Source organism: Miscanthus floridulus, chromosome 15 (assembly GCF_019320115.1).
Source record: "Miscanthus floridulus cultivar M001 chromosome 15, ASM1932011v1, whole genome shotgun sequence".
Taxonomy (NCBI): Eukaryota; Viridiplantae; Streptophyta; class Magnoliopsida; order Poales; family Poaceae; genus Miscanthus; species Miscanthus floridulus.
In genome coordinates, this window is record NC_089594.1 from 73,182,120 (window position 1) to 73,202,685 (window position 20,566).

The 20,566-nt window shown below is 45.5% G+C and overlaps 3 protein-coding genes across 6 annotated transcripts; 1 reads left to right on the forward strand and 2 right to left on the reverse strand.

The window, feature by feature from the left end:
* Positions 1-740: 740 nt before the first annotated feature.
* On the reverse strand, positions 741-8,402 carry LOC136506573 (putative disease resistance protein RGA1). 2 transcript variants are annotated; one of them, XM_066501482.1, is made up of 6 exons: positions 8,080-8,402; positions 6,246-6,410; positions 6,034-6,117; positions 5,868-5,941; positions 1,754-5,614; positions 741-1,324 (listed from the first exon to the last, which is right to left on the reverse strand). In XM_066501482.1, exon 5 carries the CDS (start codon positions 5,573-5,575, stop codon positions 1,802-1,804), a length of 3,774 nt encoding a protein of 1,257 aa, XP_066357579.1. In that variant the 5' UTR covers positions 5,576-5,614; positions 5,868-5,941; positions 6,034-6,117; positions 6,246-6,410; positions 8,080-8,402; the 3' UTR covers positions 741-1,324; positions 1,754-1,801. The 2 variants fall into 2 exon arrangements, with proteins under 2 accessions (XP_066357579.1, XP_066357580.1); XM_066501483.1 differs by having other exon boundaries at positions 8,055-8,402.
* A 720-nt stretch (positions 8,403-9,122) lies between these two features.
* On the reverse strand, positions 9,123-19,384 carry LOC136506574 (uncharacterized). 3 transcript variants are annotated; one of them, XM_066501485.1, is made up of 7 exons: positions 19,092-19,384; positions 18,299-18,557; positions 18,086-18,162; positions 17,807-17,989; positions 17,642-17,713; positions 10,166-11,568; positions 9,123-9,931 (listed from the first exon to the last, which is right to left on the reverse strand). In XM_066501485.1, exons 6-7 carry the CDS (start codon positions 11,520-11,522, stop codon positions 9,387-9,389), a joined length of 1,902 nt encoding a protein of 633 aa, XP_066357582.1. In that variant the 5' UTR covers positions 11,523-11,568; positions 17,642-17,713; positions 17,807-17,989; positions 18,086-18,162; positions 18,299-18,557; positions 19,092-19,384; the 3' UTR covers positions 9,123-9,386. The 3 variants fall into 3 exon arrangements, with proteins under 3 accessions (XP_066357582.1, XP_066357581.1, XP_066357583.1); XM_066501484.1 differs by having other exon boundaries at positions 10,166-11,596; XM_066501486.1 differs by lacking the exons at positions 17,642-17,713; positions 17,807-17,989; positions 18,086-18,162; positions 18,299-18,557 and having other exon boundaries at positions 10,166-11,596.
* LOC136507653 (uncharacterized) lies at positions 13,232-14,371 on the forward strand. Its single transcript, XM_066502310.1, has one exon. It carries the CDS (start codon positions 13,232-13,234, stop codon positions 14,369-14,371), a length of 1,140 nt encoding a protein of 379 aa, XP_066358407.1.
* Positions 19,385-20,566: the final 1,182 nt, after the last annotated feature.

The following is a 20,566-nucleotide window of genomic DNA, read 5'->3' on the forward strand; positions in this document are numbered from 1 at the left end:
TTACGGATTACTACTGCTCCTTCGCAATAGCTGCAGATCGACACGGCTGCACCAGGCCTCGGGCCCAGTTTTTTTTTTCTCCAGATAGAGGACCTCCGGGCACAGTTCTTTCTGAACATGGAACACATGTTAGGTTGTGGCCCATTATGAATATCTTGGCCCAACAACTGAGAATACTGGCCTGAGCTCGTCACGGGCCGACGGGATACGCGACTAACTGGGCCCAAAATGTCGGCAGTTTGTCCCAGATCACACACAACAGCGAGCTGTATGCGACACAAGCCTGGCACCGGACAGACGCTGGGAAAACCGGCTGCAGGCTCGCCTTCTCTCCCTGCCTGTTCAACGGAGCTAAGACTGCACGCTCAAACCATCTAGGGTGCACTGCCAATGGCAGAATGCACCAGGACTTCAGAGCCAAGAATCTTCTGCGATCTCTTCTGTTTATGTCTAGCTGCTTCTGCTTACTCTGTCGCTGCTGCCGTGCAATCTGTTGACTCAACTCGAAGCTCAAAGTTCAGAGCTGGTACAGGTTTCATCAGATCATGACCGTGATCCAAAGCTACCCAGCGTGATCCACAGAAAGGTGTAGCAGCACTAAAAACACACACTTCATCCTGATGCTGATGCTGTTCATGGTAAACGCAATCATACAAGGAATATTAGTACCAGCATCTTCAAACAGGGAATGCTGTGACTGTAGCTAGCTATTCCTATTCGCGTTACAATGAAAAGAAGAATTAAGATCAACTGATCAAGTGCATTACATACACGCAGAATCCATAGCTGGTCGATAATCCCAGCTCTACCTTTGTGTGTAGCAAGCAGAAATCGATATTTACAAAAGGATCAAGCTTCTATACGAGTAATAACATGATTCAAAACACAGCAGCTCTGCCTCACACTAACACGGGAGACTGAAACTGAAATGGAGTCAGCTAACCTGCACTTAGAGAGAAACTGAAAACCGGTTCAGAGTTCAGACACCAATCCCCCTCTCTGAATGTTCTCCTTGATCATTGTCTTCTTGCTAGCATGGCTTCAGCCTTAAGCCCCGAACTGCTCCAACAACTGTAATTTCCTCTTGTAAGCGCTTTGCCTTGAGCTCCCAGCGCATGCCACCCAACTGACAGCCTTGTCATTCTTCAGTAGCACATCAGCCGTGGCATCTGCCTTCATATTGTCTGGTTAGCTCCGCAATGGCAAAAGACAAGTTTCCATTAACTCGAAGACACAGAGTGGGCGCATACGTTGTTGAAGTTCTTTAGCTCTGCAAGCGGCTGTTTTCCAAAGTTGATGCATATATATGTAACCACTGCAGAGTCTGAAAAAGAAGAGAAACAATTAGTTTCGAGAGGACTCACAGGGAAGCGGTGCAACAAACATTACTAGTATCAAGCCTTTTGGGACTGTGCATCTGTTCCACATTTCTATCTAGTAAGCTATTTTATTGTACAAGTATGTATGCTGAGAGAATGCAAAATGCATATATGTATACCGAGCTGAGAACAAATAGAGATGAGGAGAAGAAAAAGGAAAAGTGTAGGTCTTGTGAACCAATATAGTAAATAGTGGTGATATAACACGAGCACACGACAACATGTAATACGATTTTCCGAGAAAAAAAAAGGCAGCATATAATCATGTACCAATATCTAAGCTGTGCAATTTTCCCAAGCAGAAGAAAATAAGTGTGGGTTCCTTAAAAAACGAACGTGTGCTCACACGCCAGAGAGGAACAGAAATGTCTCACCTGGCCATCATTGTCTGCCTTATAATATGATGCAATGATCTGAAGCCCCTAGTCCAATAGCCTTAAATTTTTAATATGTGAGACAAGGTGCCAATCCTCCCCCACCCCTTCCCTGCAACGCCTAAGCAGCTCAAGGTTGTTGATTATAAATAATTCCTCAAGAGCAGTAAGGCGTTGTATGGAGCAGGGCAAGGATGTAAGGCCACCGCAGCTGTGGAGCCAGAGTCTTTGAAGTGCAGAGAGTTCGCCTAGCCACTCTGGAAGCTGGGTCAGCGCACCACACATACACAAGTTGAGAGATTGAAGTGAGGTGAGGCGCTGCATGCTCTCGGGAAGACAAGTCAGGGAAGGCAAAGAAATTATGCTGAGGTGCTGGAGTGAGCAGAGTTCTCCTATTTGTTCAGGCAGCTGCTGGAGAGCATTACATGACTGTAAGTTCAGACTCTGTAGAGATTTCAGTTCCACAAGCCAGTCAGGCAGCACACGAAGATTAGCACAATGTGATATCCCCAGTCTACGGAGGCTGGTGATGCATTGGATGCTCTCAGGTAAATGAGTAAGGTCTGTGCACATGTATATGTGCAGGTTATGAAGCCCAGTGAGGTGCTGCAGCACCTCCCAACCAGATGATGATCCTATCAATCGACCAAGGTCTAGTCTCTTGAGGGGAGTACCCGTCACATCCACAATACAGGAGGAAGATGAAGACTCATCACCATGAGCATGAGCTGCATGACGATGATGTGCATGGAAGAAGCATCCTGAAGAAACCAACTGCCCATTGCTTCCTTCTAGTTTTAAACTCTGCAAAGACAGCGGAAAGTACGGCTTCACAACCAATTTCGGGCAGTCGCTTATTACTAGAGTGGATAGGTGAGGGAAACGACATTCCACTCCTTCCTCCCCAGTTGCGAAACAGCGTGTGGTCATAAGCAGCTCCACCAACTTAGGCATTCCTCTGAGCTTAAGGATCTTTATCAGTGGCAATTCCACAAGTTCCCCCAGATGCTCCAAGTTTGGTAAGTTGTCCAATACTAGTTTGGTTAGATGGGAGAATTCAGGTGGATTTCTTTGCATTACGATATGCCTATTGTCGGCTAGACCACAAGAATCACTTTGCTTTGTCATCCAACGTGGCAATTGCGAACCCCGATAACCACAAATTCCCAGCTTCTCAATTTTTTGTGGTGGTTCAAGACTGTTGAGCAAATGCAGGTCCTTCTCCATATTTAATGATAACTCTTCTTCCACATCATTAGGCTGAACCTCCCATCTTGAATACCAATCCAATGACAATTTCAGTATGCCATTCTTTTCCTTCAAATGAACCTTGTCTGTTTCACCTGGATCTTTCACATATTTAATGTTTTTAATTCGCAGTTCGCCATTTAACTTATCAAGACTTTCAAGCTCAGAGATCCTTGCATGCTTAGTACTGTCTCCAATAACAAACAAGCTCAACTGTTGTAAACGAGTTAGTTGCCCACAACCAGCTGGTAGTCCACACAATTTTTTGCATCTCTTCAGATTCAAAACTTTAAGGTTTCTTAAATTCCCAATACCTTCAGGCAATTCAACAAGGTCGAAACAATATCCAAGGTCCAATGATTCTAGATGACTCAAAGAAGTCATGCACTGAGGTAGGTTTCGGAGACTCCAGCAGCATTTTAAGGTGAGCGTTTGTAAGTTCCAAAGCTTCCCAAACGATTCTGATGGCAGAAGTTTTTGTAAATCACTGCATTTAACAATACTAAGGATCCTTAAATTTTTCACTTTTTCCAAGGAATTTGGTATATCTTTGATTCCACCACAACCTTCTAGGTATAAACTTCGAAGATTATCACAATCGCCGATAGATTGTGGTAAACTCTTGATACTCCAAACATCATTCAATTCTAGAGTTCTAAGCTTCTTAAGCTTACCGATAGTTTCAGGTACAACTGCAAGTCTTGTGCATTTTAACACATGAATGGCCTGCAAGTTCCAACAATGCGAAAGAGCTTCTGGGAGTGCCTCACAGTTAACATTGGATATTTCAAGATGTCCCATGTATTCAAACTTTGAAATAAACAGAGGCAATGAGTCAGCAGTTATATACTTCAATATAATAGTACGGACACAACACTGCTTGTCCATTGTCTTGTCGAATGTGAGGTCACGGCCAGAAACATAGAGTGCACGGACCTTGCCACATAATTTGTTGTCAAGCTTCCCAGTGCATGAAGTCAAAGATAGGTATCTGCATCTGTTTATTTGATCGTTTGTTTCTATCTCAGACACAAATTCATCCTGTAGAATTTGTCTAGCGAGATCATGAATCAGGTCATGCATTTTGCATCTTACTTCATCACTTGTGGACCAATCTTGGTCTGGATCCTGATCTTGAAGGAACCCCACTTTAAGAAGAGAATCAAAGTAGCCAATTCCAACATCTTCTGGTTGTTGAGCTTGGTTTGTCGGAACAAAGCCATGAGCTATCCATTGAGAAATCAAATGACACCTGTTGATTACATAGCCTCTTGGAAAGATAGAGCAATATACAAAACAAGGCTTTAGATGATCCGGTAAATGAACAAAACTTAACCATAAGCACGCAGATACTCTATGTTCGTCATCCTGAACATCTAATAAATTACTATTGCTTATGGACTGCCATTCTTCAATTCCTTTCATTCCATGGAGGATTCCTGCAATAACTTTAATTGCAAGGGGCACCCCACCACATCTGTTCACAATCTCTATCCCGACCTGTAGGAATTCAGTGTCTAGAGCTTTCATGGCAATTCCAAAACATTGCTGGAACACTTTCCAGCTATCTTCTTTAGACAAGAATGGTAGGTCGTATGCATAACTAGAATCCACGGCTTCTGCAACTTTTCTACTACGAGTAGTGAGTAAAATACTACTGCCAGGTGCACCACTCTTTAAATGTACCATGAATCGCTCCCAGTCAACACGATCCTCTGTCCAAACGTCATCCAAGACAGCTAGGAACCTCTTTCCAGCTAACTTATCTGAGATAGTTCTGCTCACATGCTGCAATGGGAGGTGCTCAGGCATGTCACCAGCAATAGCTTCAAACAACTTCTCCACAAGCTTTTCAACAACAAATTCTCTTGACACATGAACCCACAATAGAACTTCAAAATGGTTTACAATGTTACCATCATTAAACACTAGTTTTGCGAGAGTAGTTTTACCAGATCCACCTAGCCCAATGACTGAAACTATCTTTATTCTTTGTTGGCTATTAGTCTCCATCAGCTCAGATGTAATCTGATCCTTCTCTTGGTCCCTGCCAAATACTGATGTCTCGTCCACAATGGTATAGAATGGCACCTCTCCAATTGTCTTTCTTGTATGATGAACAGGATGATCCACTGGCATGCTATTTGCTATTGTGCTATAGTCACTCCTTCCTTTCACAATTGCATCAAATCTGCTCTTTATTGCCTTGATCTTGTGAGCTATCTTAAATCCAGACACAGCTGATTTAGGTTTTGTCAACAAGTATTTGACCATGGTATTCTTGCCACCAGTAACTTTTATGTCTTGTTTTTCAGCCTCGATGTGGAACTCATGGACTACATCTTCAGCATCATAAGCAGCTTCTTTCAATCTTTTGAGCCATTTAGATGATCGGCCATTTCGTATTGCTTTATCACCTACTGTATGCAACCAATCGTTGATCTCCTCAACTAGATCCTGGAGTTCCTGAATATCTTTGGCTACATCTGCTTTAGATCTGAACTCTTTGATTGCAAGAGGAGCTAACTTCGTCCCCACAATCTTCAATACAGCTGATACCAAGGCAACTTCCATCCCACCCGTATTTATCGAAGTGTCTCCCTTGCATGTACCCTGCAAATTAAATTTGCCAAGAGCTGCAACCTTAAAAAATTTTGTATAAATGAGCTACAATAATCTTTGCGTTAGAACTTATAACCACTGTAATTCGTTGCTACACACAGTGCGTATGCACCTGAATGCCTGATTATTTATTTATTTTCTCTGTTTGCACTCTCTGTTATGTATGATTCGTGCAGACAATGTTCTGGTGTCATAGAAATGGTGTGCATGAATTAGTGGGTGCTAATAGTGATAGACATCTGACCTGGGAAAACACCCTTTAGACTTCACGCTCTTGAGATGTTTCTTTGCAAGCAAACTCCTATGTTCTTCTTGTTTCTAACATCACCAGGAAATTAACATGAATGAGACGAAACACAGGGTATGACACATACATGAAAGTCAGCTGTATAAGATAGAGGTTAATATACCGAAGCGCTGGCATCAGAGAAGAATAGATTAACTGTGTCGTTCTTGTACAGACTGATTGCCAGCCTCCTGTAAATAGAGTTCCCCTGAGAAGAGGCAGAAGGAAAGTAAATTTATCCACCAAAGAAAATAGCATATGCCAAGGAAGAAATTGATAAGCATGAAAAGAGCAACAAGGAAATGAAATTATTCTGGTTTTGAGGATACTAGATACCTTGGGATCTGATCAGATGACATGTGCTGTGCAATCTCCAAATGTTTTTGTCCATGCAGATCGGAGCATGCGAGGCTTGGGTTGCCGAAACTTTCAAGGAATGCAACTCAGATTGCAGGCCTGCAGAGAACTTTCCGTAATTTTTGGTGCTTCAATGGCTTGTCACTGTCAATAAGAAATATTATCACCTATCGAGAAAGAGATGTGCACTTAAAATTGCCAGGTCTACTGTTAAAAAAGTAAAAACTGGACGGCCAAATGTCCCCATCGAACAGAGACTTATACAAAAAAAAATGACACTAATGTTCCTTCGTTGCAATGCGGTTGCCAGTTGAATTACTTGCATTGAAAAGGATTGCCACCACTAGTGACTTAAAAACCTTTAAGGTACCACAAGCTGAGTTGGAAACCCATACTCAAAGCATACTATAAGTACCACTTGGAATTTGAATACTGCCATTACTGCATGCCTAGCTGAAAAATGTCACGGTTTTGAAGCCATCTTCAGGGTATGCGCAATAGGGACAATAGCAAGGATTTAGAACTAGGTGGAAAGTTGTGGGGACGTCTGCTATGAAATAGTTACCACCCATTTGACACCCTCTCAAAAAACTTGACAAAATTGCCACCCTCCAAACACTTTAGTGTCATGTCACCCAGCTTTTAGGATAAAGTAAGTGCTAAATCACCCAGCTTTAGTACAAAAGCTGGGTGATTTTGACCCAAAAACTGGGTGACATGGCACTAAAGTGTTGAGAGGGTGGCAATTTTGTGAAATCTTTTGGGAGGGTGTTAAATGGGTGATGGCTGTTTGGTAGTAGGGCGATTCCTGAAATTTCCCCATTTGCTGGACCTGTACCTTGGACTGCTCCATAAAAACTAGGCTCCCTCGTTGACACTTCAGTACTGGACACAATGATATTATCTAAGCCTGGGCAAAATACCCCATACCCATTACCCGTACCCGAATTATCCGAACCCGGACCCGAATTACCCGAACCCGAGGTACCCGATCCCAAATTCGAATAGCGATTTTGATTACCCGAAATTAGTTTGGGTAATTCGGGTAATATCCCCCGGTACCCAAACTACCCGAACTACCCAAAGATTTGTTTTTGTCTTTGTATTTATCATGTGTTGTTAGCTGAACCATTTAACTTATCACTTTATTAGAATATAATTCTCTCTATTTGAATGAGTGACTGTAATATATTATTCTCTACAAATTGCTATTGAAATTCTATACAAATTGCTGCTGAAATTATGTATAGATCGCTACTGAAATTTAGTGTAGTTTGTTGTTTTCTGTAAATTTGGGTATATCGGGTAATACCCGAACCCGAACCCGAATTATCGGGTACCCAAATTTGCGGGTAGTGTTTTTTCGGGGGTAATATCGGGTAGCAATTTTCATTACCCGAATTTTGAATTACCCGACCCGAAAAAAATCGGGTAACCCGAACGCCCAGGCTTAATATTATCCATTCCTGTAAAGAAAAGAAGCGCATCAAAATTGTGCCTCCTCTCTATATTACTCCCTCTGTCCAGAAATGATAAAGATATTTTACGAGAGGAAAAATCATATAAATTAGACTTTGACCCCTAACTTCTCTTATAATATGTCAATATTATCTCATAGGCACTTTATGCACAAACATATTGATGCAACTTTTATAGACCATATAAACATGCAAAAATTGACTAATTGTTGGTTAAACTTTGGGGAAAATATGACTTTTTCTCTGATTGCAAGTTCGAGTACAAGCCCGCTAGCATCCGTAAATGAGGGAGTAAGTCTGAACGACATACTTGTTTGACTGCAACCCAAACGTACCCTGCGGCCATGCTCGTGCCCAACCTTGCGGAGGGGGAGGTGGACTAGCTGCCGCCCGTCAGCAAATTGATGCGCCTGGTTCTCCTGCATCAGCGCCAAGAAGTGCTAGAGCCACACCAGCTCTGCGTCGAACACCTCGGCCGCCCCTCTCCTTAAAATGTTGTTGGAGACATTGTCGCAAACAGTTGGTGGGTACGCGCCGTGGCGTGTCCCGGCCACCTCGCCGTGGCTCTGGTAACTAAGAGCATGTCGACAACTACAAGCACCTCACTGTAGCGGTCCTAACTATGCTGGCGGCACCGGCGAGCTTCGGACAGAGTTTTGCGTCGCTGGCAGGCGGCAGCGACGGCTTGGGAAAGAAGAACAGCTTCGATAGTTCAGTCATAATCGTTGCCTCTCCCCAGGAGTCAGGACAGTGAATGCATTATTACATGGTCCAGCTGCGTGGACTCAAATGGATTCGGGTCATGGCCCATTTACTAGAAATCCACATGCCGCTCATGGGCTAAGTGGTAATGGACAGACTCCCACTGTGCAGATCATGGGCTGGATGGTGGTTCCTTCTATTACATGGGCTAAGTGTACAGACTCCCTGTGCCTAGGCAATTTTTTGCAGAGAGCTTACCACTGAATATTTCCAAGCCAATATTTCATCTACAGTTACTGTGATAAAGAGGCACAATCTTCATGACACAAGAACTGAAATCAGAATTTTGATGGCCACTAAAAGGTATGCCATTCTACAATGAACCTCTGAAGGTTAAGTGGTATGCAGACTGCAGAGCTGACAGCAATAGTTTCTCTAAAGAAGACTGCTTACTTTTGTTAGATGTATATACATGTATGTGTATTTACCTACATTATAGGGTGCTCTCTGCAGTTTTTACATACTACTTCCTCTTTGGGGCTTTGGAATACATTGAGTTACATTCTCTAACAACATTCAGAAGGCAACCAAAATGCACCAATTTAACAGCAGACGGTAATTGCAGCAAAATAGCATCCTCAATATACAGCATGTGTGCTATGAACAAATAAAAAGATGGTAAAAATAGAGCTCCGGAATTCAAATGGTATCGGAAACAACCCAAGTGATGGAACGTGAATATCTTTTTCAGACGACGAAAAATGCTTGTACAGTAGTGCGTGCTCACAATACAATTTGTTTCCTCATGTTCCTAGGCTGAAAGTTTGTTCCTCTCGCCCTGCATTGCTCCGTTCGCGTGCCCTTAAACCCGGCTTATCTGCTTCTTTTTTCATCCGGAACCGTGTTTTTTTCTCACAAATCCCTCCAGCATTCCTCCAAATCATTCAAATTCCTCCAGAATTCCTCCAAACGAACAGGCCCCAATGTGGGGTTCAATCTGTTGAGCAACTTCTGACATTGTTGGTCTCAATGTGGGGTTCTTGTCACAGCAATGAATTGCGAGTTTGAGAAACTGAACCAGCTCTTCTACCGCAGTGTTTTCTGTAAGGAGCTTCTCATCGAATGCTTCCGATACCCACTCCTCACGGATGAGTGCTAAAACCCATTCGAGCAAATCTGGCTTGAGTTCTGGTGACTTGCCTGTGAGCATCTCAAGCAGTATGACACCAAAGCTGTACACATCATCCTTTTGTGTAATGTTGTTGTCGATAACTAGTGTTGGGTCACTGACAAGAGTTTTGAGGCCGTGTTCTGAGACCCGTGCCTCATAGCTCCTCCCTGTAAGAAGAATGTTGGAGGAGTTGAGGTCGCCATGGGACGCTGCAGCAGCATTGGTTGAGTGGATGAAGGTAACAGCACGAGCTACAGATAGTGCAATGGCTGACCGAGTCTCCCAGCGTACCGGCACCAAAGGATGATGTTTTCCTGGAAAAAGTTATTCCAGTGTGAATAAAGCATAATCTTCAAAGTACAATCGTGGCATAACATAAACTAGATAGACAATATTTTGCAACAGAACCTTTTGCTGAAAACAAATTCATTATGTAATAGACACAAATTTTCTTGATGATTTTTATTATGAATCTTGACATGACCTACTGCATAGTTATAAAAACCAAAGCCTATTTTTGTGGATTCAACTCATGAACAGTATATTACCGTGAAGAATTGAAGCTAGGCTAATATTGGGAAAATAATCATACACCAGTATCTTCTCATCCTTGCTGTAGTAGTACTGTCGTAGTGGGACTACAAGCTCATGCTCAATTGTTCCTATTGCTGCTATTCGTTCCTTGAACACTGCCTCTGGCACATCTATAGTGTTCTTCAGTCTCTTTACAGTTAACGTGAAACCATCATCCAGTACAGCCTTGTAAGTCGATGCATATTTGCCTTTCCCAAGAACCTCGGAAGATGCTACCAACAGCTTTTCTAATTCTATCCCTTGCGATGAACCAAAGCTGTAAAGTCTTGGACTCCCTTCTCTCATTCCATGTAAGTGTTTGTCAGTAGGAACCATATTTTGGGGTGGTCGTTTGCTTCTCCGTACCCAGCCAAACAAAAGTATTTTCTCTTGTGACTGATATTGAGCTTTTCTAAACATCCGAAGGCTTTCTGCAACATCTTTCATTTCTGGACGTTTCTCTAGGTCCATTGCTAAGCATTTTGCTGCTAGCTTCCCAATTCCATCAAGAATCCTCAAATTGTTCTCATCTGCAACTTGTACATCATAAAATTCCCGTATCTTCTTTCGTTTTGCTAGAGCTTGAGTAAAGTTTTCAATAAGGTTAATTTTACCATCATCGACAGCCTTTCTTCTAGTAATCAGTTCCAAGAGAACAACTCCAAAACTATAAACATCACTCTTTGAGGTGAGACGCCCGTTTCGAGCAAACAAAGGATCCATATACCCAATACTCCCTATTACATGTGAGGCGTATAAGGTATTATCCGTTGAAAGTAACTTTGATATCCCAAAGTCTGATATTTTTGCATTGAGGTTGTCATCGAGAAGTATGTTGGCAGGCTTAATGTCTCCATGGATGACTTGCCCATACATTTGCGAATGCATATAGCTTAAAGCTTCTGCACACCCTATAGCAATATCCAATCGTGTTTCCAAAGATATGGAAATTTCACTGCAGTGAAGAATGTCACTGAGGTTTCCTCTAGAGACATATTCAGTCACTATCATTAGTGCATCTTCACCGATACAACAGCCAATGAGTCTAACTACATTCCGGTGATTGATTTCGGAATGGACAATCACTTCTTTGGCAAAGTTCTCCTTTACATTATGGATGTACCTCTTTACAGCAACTGAACTGTTATCATCAAGAATCCCTTTATAAACTTCTCCAAATCCCCCTTTCCCAAGGAGAGTGTCATAGTTGTTAGTGATTATTCTTATTTCTTCTTCTTTGAAATACCTTCTGTTGTGATTGTTATGTGCTGTCCACATTGGTCTGCCATTATCCTCAATGTATCCTCGTAGCTCATTTTCAGGCAGATCCATGTTATTCCAGTAGTAAAAACACCGACTATAGAAATCTTGATAACATCTGATACAGAAGAGATGATAATTATCACCTGAAAGGCACATAATGCAGGAAAGAGTTACAGACCAGTACTTCAAAGGAAACAAATTGATATAGTACTTGCACCCATGAAACATCTTAAATAAACTTCATAATGTATTTTTCTAGGGGACTTGTCGACGGAATATCGTCGACAGTCCTCCCCAAAGCCCGGCCAGATCTTTACGGTCGGATCGATCTCCTAGGTCATCAATGCTGACGGAGACGGAGAGATCATCGAGCCGGTGCAGATCGTTTCTGCGCCAACCACACCAACACCTGCAACGGCAGATCCGATCTCGGAACCGCCTCCGAGGTCGTCTTCACCAACAACTCGCCGCCTGCTGCCCCGCTACTCGAGGAAGCAGGTCGGAAACGACGATCTGATCGCCTCCATCGATCAGGTCGGCCAGAAGCTCGCCGACTGCCTCTCCCTCGCGGAATCGGCTCGGAACACTCTGGTTCGGCGCCGACCACCCTCCGGTTCCGATCTATCGGAGGCCGATCGGGAAACTCCAGGGATTACGGCCACCGTCCATCAGGATGCCCTAAGGGACAAATTCACAGACCAGATTGGAGACATCTATTCTCTCGCCGACCCGATCGCCGATCAACTCTCGCCGACTATCAACATGCTGCAAATCGGCCAACATCCCGAAGAATCCTTCCACACCATCCTGGAGGAAAATCCAGACTCTGAGCCCCAGGGCTCTACGGAGATTGTCGCCGAAACCACCGCCGTCCAACCTCCCTTTCCACCCTTCCGTGGAGGTGGGATTTTTAATGTCAGCATCGACAGCCCTCCGCGGGATGGAGAAACCGATGAGGACCGCGTAGCTCGTGTCAACAGAAACGCCAACCGTGCGCAGCGCCGAGGCCGCCATTGTGCTAGCCGAGGCTGCTCGCAACGGAGAACAACTCGACTCGCAAGGGAGGCCACGCCCGCTCCGCCGCAACCTCGACGACGAATTCATCCGTGTCGACGGCCACGATGTCTACAAGACCCCAAGCGCCAACTTGGCCGTGGCTGCTAACGAGCTCGCTCAGCTCGAACAAACGCCAGAGGTTACCAAGGTCGCTACAATGCTTAAAGCTGCGCACTGCCAGGTCAATGAGATCCGCCAGGATCAGGGACCTTCCTACTCGACAAGCTCGAATCGCCGATCCGCCGCGCCAAGATCCAATCGCCGCCCCGGCAGAAGCCGTTTCGCCGACCAACATCGTGATGATGGACAACCCCTCCAGGGGGGGAGCTAGGGGGAACCGTATCAACAACCCTCGCCAACACGATCAAGAAGTCGATCAAGATGTCCGAGCACACATCAACAACCTCCGGGATGCACGATGTCATATCGATGGGCGCCGTTTCTCTCGACATGTGGAGGAAGTACGCCGGCGTCAAGAATACGAGCAAGAATTCGGTAATCCGGATGCAGCCCTCCAGCCACTTAACGTCGGCAATGCCGCCGATACCGACGGTGACGATCCCAAAGGGCCCCACGCATTCATGAGAGCACTCCGAACACTCCAGTGGCCCCGTGGTTTCAAAATCACCGGGGTCGAGCCCAACGAGGGGCGGATGAACCCCACACAGTGGCTACAAGCTTATGCCACCGCTGTGCGTACCGCCGGGGGAGATACCAGTGTCATGGCGAACTATCTTCCCGTCATGCTCACGCCGACCACAATGAACTGGCTCACGAGCCTCACCCCAGATTCCATCGAATCTTGGGAACAGTTGAAGAAGGTCTTCACCGACAATTACATGACTACGTGTACTCGGCCGGGCACCAAGCACGATCTGAATCGCATTTATCAGAAACCGTCCGAGCTCCTCCGTAGTTACATCAGACGATTTTTCGAGATGAGAAATTCTATTCCCAACATTACGGAAGCAGAAGTCATCACCGCCTTTGTCAGAGGACTCCATCACCGCGACCTCCGCTCCAAATTCAATCGTAAGCCGACAATGGGGATTGGCGAGATGATCATGACCGCCGATCAATACGCCGACGCTGAAGAGGCCGAAGTTCGCTTCAACGAGGATGCGGGCACTCACCGCCCAACTCGCCGCAGCGACGAGCACCCCAACGAACGACGCCACAGTGGCCGCCGCTACGACGACCGCGGCCACCATCAGGACAGTGGCCGCGACCGGCCGGAAGGGTCTAAAGCTGGTCAGTATCGCCGCCACCGACCAGACAACATCGTCGCCATCATTGACGAACCTCGCGCCAAACGTAACTACGACGAGCAGTACAAGAAAATCCTCGAAGGCCCGTGCTCCCTCCACAAGAACAGCAAGCATAAGATGAAGGACTGCCTCGGCTTAGCTAAAGAGTTCCAGGACAAAAAAAAGGACGACGACAACGACGACGGAGCCAGAGGTCGCCGACCACTAGGGCACAACAATAACGCCTTCCAGGATCACGACAAAGTGGTCGCCACTATCTTCGGGGGTCTCGCCGCCGCCGAGAACAGAAGAGATCGAAAACTCACCGCCCGCCGGGTGCTCGCCGTCAACGCAAAAGACGCTATCGCCGAACCCAGCCATCGCCCTTGGTCTGAGGTCCCCATCACCTTCAGCAGGGACGACCAGTGGGCGGACATCCCTTATACAGGGCGCTTCCCCCTCGTTCTCGATGCAACCGTCAAGAAAGTACTCTTCAGGAAAGTACTCGTCGACGGCGGAAGTGCCCTGAATCTCCTCTTCGCCGGAGCCCTACAGGAGCTGGGCCTTGGAGTAGAAGACCTCACCCCCTCCGACTTCTCCTTCTGGGCCATGTAATTGTCGGTGAAGACCTTCTTCAGCTGTTCCCAAGATTCGATGGAATCTGGGGCGAGGCTCGTGAGCCAATTCATTACGGTCGGCGTGAGCATGACGGGAAGATAGTTCGCCATGACACTGGTATCTCCCCCGACAGCACGCACAGCGGTGGCATAAGCTGGTAGCCACTGTGTGGGGTTCATCCGCCCCTCGTAGGGCTCGACTCCGGTGATTTTGAAACCACGGGGCCACTGGAGTATTCGAAGTGCTCTCGTGAATGCTCGGGGCCCTTCGGGATCGTCACCGTCGGGATCGGGGGCATTGCCGGCGTTAAGTGGCTGCAGGGCTGCATCCGGATTACCAAATTCTTGGTCGTACTCTTGACACCAGCGTACTTCCTCCTCATGCCGAGAGAAACGGCGCCCATTGATATGACGTCGTGCATCCCAGAGGTTGTTGATGTGCGCTCGGACATCTTGATCGACTTCTTGGTCGTGTTGGCGAGGGTTGTTGATACGGTTCCCCCTAGCTCCCCCTGGAGGGGTTGTCCATCAACACGATGTTGGTCGGCGAAACGGCTTCTGTCGGGGCGGCGATTGGATCTTGGCGCAGCGGATCGACGATTCGAGCTTGTCGAGTAGGAAGGTCCCTGATCCTGGCGGATCTCGTTGACCTGGCAGTGCGTAACTTTAAGCATTGCGGCAACCATGGCAACCTCTGGCGTTTGTTCGAGCCGAGCGAGCTCGTTATCAGCCACGGCCAAGTTGGCGCTTGGGGTCTTGTAGACATCGTGGCCGTCGACACGGACGAATTCGTCGTAGAGGTTGCGGCGGAGCGGGCGTGGCCTCCCTTGCGAGTCGAGTTGTTCTCCGTTGTGAGCAACCTCGGCTAGCACAATGGCGGCCTCATCCGCTCGGCGCAGCGCACGGTTGGCGTTTCTGTTGACACGAGCTGCGCGGTCCTCATTGGTTTCTCCATCCCGCGGAGGGCTGTCGATGCTGACATTAAAAATCCCACCTCCACGGAAGGGTGGAAAGGGAGGTTGGACGGCGGCGGTTTCTACGACAATCTCCGTAGAGCCCTGGGGCTCAGAGTCTGGATTTTCTTCCAGGATGGTGTGGAGGGATTCTTCGGGATGTTGGCCGATTTGCAGCATGTTGATAGTCGGCGAGAGCTGATCGACGATCAGGTCGGCGAGAGGATAGATGTCTCCAATCTGGTCGGTGAATTTGTCCCTTAGGGCATCCTGATGGACGGTAGCCGTAACCCCTGGAGTTTCCGGATCGGCCTCCGATAGATCGGAACCAGAGGGTGGTGGGCGCCGAACCAGAGTGTTCAGAGCTGATTCCACGAGGGAGAGGCAGTCGGCGAGCTTCTGGCCGACCTGATCAATGGAGGCGATCAGATCGTCGTTGTCGACCTGCTTCCTCGAGTAGCGGGGCAGCAGGCGGCGAGTTGTTGGTGAAGACGACCTCGGAGGCGGTTCCGAGATCGGATCTGCCGTTGCAGGTGTTGGTGTGGTTGGCGCAGAAATGATCTACACCGGCTCGATGATCTCTCCGTCTCCGTCAGCATTGATGACCCAGGAGATCGATCCGACCGTAAAGATATGGTCGGGCTTTGAGGAGGACGAAGAGCCTAAAAAGTGTACCATCTTGTTCGTCTTGGAAAAAGCACGCACACCCCTACCTGGCGCGCCAACTATCGACGGAATATCGTCGGCAGTCCTCCGAGGGGTATCCCACGAAGGTAGATTGATCGGCAGAGGTGCACGTAATCAAGAACAAGAATGCAACAGAGACACAAGAGTTAGACAGGTTCGGGCCATCTGCACGACGTAATACCCTACTCCTGTGGTATGTTGGTTTGTATTGGCTATCGTATGATATTGCGTGTGTTTTGAGGGGGTCCCCTACCCGCCTTATATAGCCAGGAGGTAGGGTTACAAGTCGGTTAGATCTAGGAGATAACCGGTAAGTAATAACAGATTACAGGAATCACGGGATCGAGCATATCCTAACAGATCTCGTAGCATCTTCAGGATATCGCCCTTGATGTCCTGCGGTACACGCCGAGCAGTACCGTGCACCGTAAGTCTTCGTCTTGTGGGCTGGACCACCCCTGGCGGCACAGCCCATGTAGTCTGTCGTGGGTATCCGGGGTCGTACCCCCCACAGGACTAAGGATACACTAGCAGAGATTTCAAATTTTACATAGTCCTCAATTGCTAAGAAGTTTGACGACTGAATAAAATATTGGATAATTATCAAACAGGTTATTTTCTTGTAGAATTAAGATGTCAATTTCCAGTTACAATCAAGAGCAGTTGACATTGTAAAATGGTAGGAAATAAAGCATAACCAGTATAATAGTATGACAGAATGAGTCAGTTTGAAGAGAAAAATTGGGCTTCACCAATGCAAGGATCCAAAGTGGGCCTCAAGTCGAAACAACTCTGTAGAGTTGAATCCTAGGATTCAAGGACTAGACATTAATAAAACTAGCTTAAATGCAATATTTGAGCTTCAAGAATGCTTTCCGTATCAAGAGAGTTCTAATACAGAACTGAACTCTCCTTGGTTGTTCTTTGGAGGAATATAATGTGGGTGGAATTAAACTTGCTACTCCCTTTGTCCCAGGAAAAAATGCAATTCTAGCTACAGTACTAAGTCAAACCATCTTCAGTTTGACAAACTTTGTACAAAAAAAATTATGATATCAAATAAGTATCATTAGATTCATCACGAAATATATTTTCCTAGTATATCTAATTGGAATGGAATATATTTTCCTAGTATACTTATTTGGAATCATAACTGTTGAAACTATTTTCTATAAACTTAGTAAAACTTGAATAGTTTGACTCAGACCATATCTAGAATTTGCATTCTTTTTGGGACAGTGGTAGTAAATCAAAGGAAGGTGTTTCTAATTTAGGGGGTTACTCTAGAGTATTTTTCATAGTGACAGAGGTGGATAACTTTTTAGATAGAATACATAATAGATTCAATGGCTATCGAATAGATGGCTCATGGCTGGATGTTTCTATTCTTTTGCAAGAATTTCTAAGATTTATCTCTTTTTCTAGCTTGTCTCATAAGCTTTAGCGTGGAGGCTCCAAAGGAAGTCTCTAATTAGTAATAGTAAGAAACACGGTGATTTCATGGATTATTTATTTAATTATCCTGTTGATGCTAACTTGCTATCATGTATGATTCATGCCGACAACAATCTCATGGCATGGATATGGATGTGCAAGATTGGTGGGAGGTAGTATTCACAGCATCTGACCTTGGAAAAATTGGGCTTCTTTTGTGATCCTGAAGTATTTCTCTGCAAGCAACTCTTATATACTTCTTGTTTCTAACATGACCAGTGAGCAACGTGCGTGAGATCGAGGAAACACAGGATATGCTATATACATGCAAATGAGCTATTTGAAGGTTAGGAACATACCAAAGCCTCTGACAGACTGACAGGGAAGAATGAAGAAAAAGAAGTTATGTCCTTCTACTGGTCGTGTGTTCAACCTTCAGTACATATAGAGTCCCACTTAGAAGAGGCAGAAAAATAGACAGGACAAACTTTTGGGCTCCTAAAGTGCTTCTTTCCAAGCAAACTCCTCTATTCTTGTTGTTTCTAACATCAACAGGAAGCAATATGCATGTGAGAGGAAAGGAAAGCTGTGACAGTTACATGAAAATGTACTTTCTAAAGATAGAGAAACTGACATACCAAAGCCTCTAGAACAGAAGGATAAAAATCTATGTTATTTTTTACTGATTGGGTCTTCCGTACGTCGTACAGTCCTCCTAGAGAAGAGGCAAAACGAATGTAAATTTACTTGCTGAAGGAAAAGGCTGATGCCAGAGAAAGAACAGACGCGCATGACCTGAGCAAAAAACAAATAAATGAAGAGGATAATCTGGTCTAAAAGGCAGTAGATACCTCCTCATCAGCAGCTGTGTACCCTGCAATCTCCAGACATCTTCTCAATGGAAAACTGAGTTTGCAGGGTTTGGGCTAAAGGAACTTTTTAGGCGCATACTGAAAATTTGGTGCTTCAGTAGTTGTAACGCCTCGTTGACATCTATATGTTCTCGCTTGAACCCATGCTGAAATGATAGGCTTGTCTCAAACAGGTATATATTATCCTCAACGAGAATTCGAGGAAGGGATGGGCGATGACTCAGACGAGTCAGGTCAACTAAAAGGACAAAACAAGAGGGTGAGATGTCCCAGTCAATAAGAAATGCAAGTTAAATGAGGAATCTCAGCCAGAAGGTATATCGTGTTTAAAACAAATTGAAGAACTCAACCACAATCACCCATGCCAGACATGAGGAAATGTCCGCATGTGCTCGGTTGGTGCAAATTCTTGTTAAGCCAGAAGTAAGCAGCAAGGAATTTCCAAAGGGGAATGACGAGAGTTGAAACTACAGGCGCCGTTCTTCAGCAACAGCACCACTGAGCCTCCAGCAATACGTGCAGGTCAACGTCGAACACGTTTGCCGTTCATCCCTACGACTGCTTCTGCTTGAGGACATTTCCACGAACAGGCTGTGGGCACTGGGCACTGGGCACGATCGACCGCGTTCTTTCCATGCCATGGCACTAGACTAGCACGGGCGTGCCTATTCCCCTATGTCGCACTCGCACACACCGCTCCGGCAGTAATTAAGACCGTCTCGAGGACGCACGCGCGATAGAAGGAACAGAAAGCGCTCAGCCGCTCGCTCACCTTTGCTTGACAGGAGCAGTAGTCGGCCTTGAATCTGGATTCAACGCTCGCGGAGCCAGCGCCTGTTGCTATCCCTGTCTACCATCGCCGGCGAAGAGGAAGAGTTGCTGGTGCTGGAGCCAGGAGGGAACCGCTGCCCACCATCGCTGGCGAAGAGGAAGAAGAGCTGCTGGAGCCAGGAGGGTCGGCCGGCCTCCGGCAGTCCGGCCTCCGCTGTCCGCTCCACGTGACGAGGAGGCTCTAGGTGGTGCGTCTCAGTCCAGTGGAGTCTGGCCCACTAGCTCTGTCCGGCCTACTCAGGCAGCTTCGTAACTTGAAGGAGAATTTTTATATTTTAATCTTTTTTATTCAATATTTTAATAATAATAGCGTCAAAAAAAATTATAGATTTAACCTTTTTATAAAAAGTATTATTTCCTCGAGCATTTAACCTCAAATGTAAGAACTCAAAACTATAAAGTTGTAGATCTCAATGAGAACTACAACTTTGATATAAAAGTATCTTCATTTAACCTCGTACAAAAAAAAGATATTATTTTTCTAGTGTGACAAGCGCGAGTACGTGATTATTATGCTGCTGAAATTTTGTATTATCGTTTTGAGCATCTTAACGTTCTCAAATGAAAAAACTCAAAACTAGAAAATTGTTGATCTCATCGAACTCTACAATTTTCATATAAAAATCATCTTCATCCGTCCTTAAATGAAAAAAAAACTCAAAACTAGAAAGTTATAGAACTCATCAAACTCTACAATTTTTATATAAAAATCATCTTCATCCAACGTCGCATCAAAAAATTATGAATTTTCTAATGTTTAGTCTTGTTATGCGGCAACGGGAGTGGCGCGATAAGGTTTTCCACGTCGGAAACGCCGTTCAATGTGGCATATCTTATCGCGCCAACGCATGTGGCACGACAACGTTATTTGGTCACGCCAGCGGGACTGGACGACTGACGTGACCAAAAGAGTTAGATCTTAAAAAAAAATAGACGTGATTATTATTGAAATATTTAATAAAAAAAGGATTTAAAATATAAAAAAATCCTAACGTGAACAACGGTGATCGAGTTGGCCCAGCCCATGAACAAGACAAAACAGCCCTGACAAGTGATAAATGATAAAACGGCCCAGCCCACCTCAATGGAACCGTACATATTTTTAAGGCCTGTTTGGGACTGAACGAAGAATGCTGAAACCAGCTTCATCCCTTCTTCTGGAGCAGAGCTCATCCAGGTGTCGAGCTGAAAAAGTTAGGAGCAGAGTCTGATTACCAACGTGTCAGTGTACATTCACGAGTTGATAAATCGATGATTCCTCCGCAATTAGCACCCTGTTCGCTTCAACTTATCAGCCATAGTACAGTGTTTTCTCTCACAACAAAACAGCATCAGCCGATTTATTAGCCGCAGAAACCATCTGCCGAACAACCCGTTGGCATCGCGTCTTTGTCATCTCCATTGCAACTGGTTCCA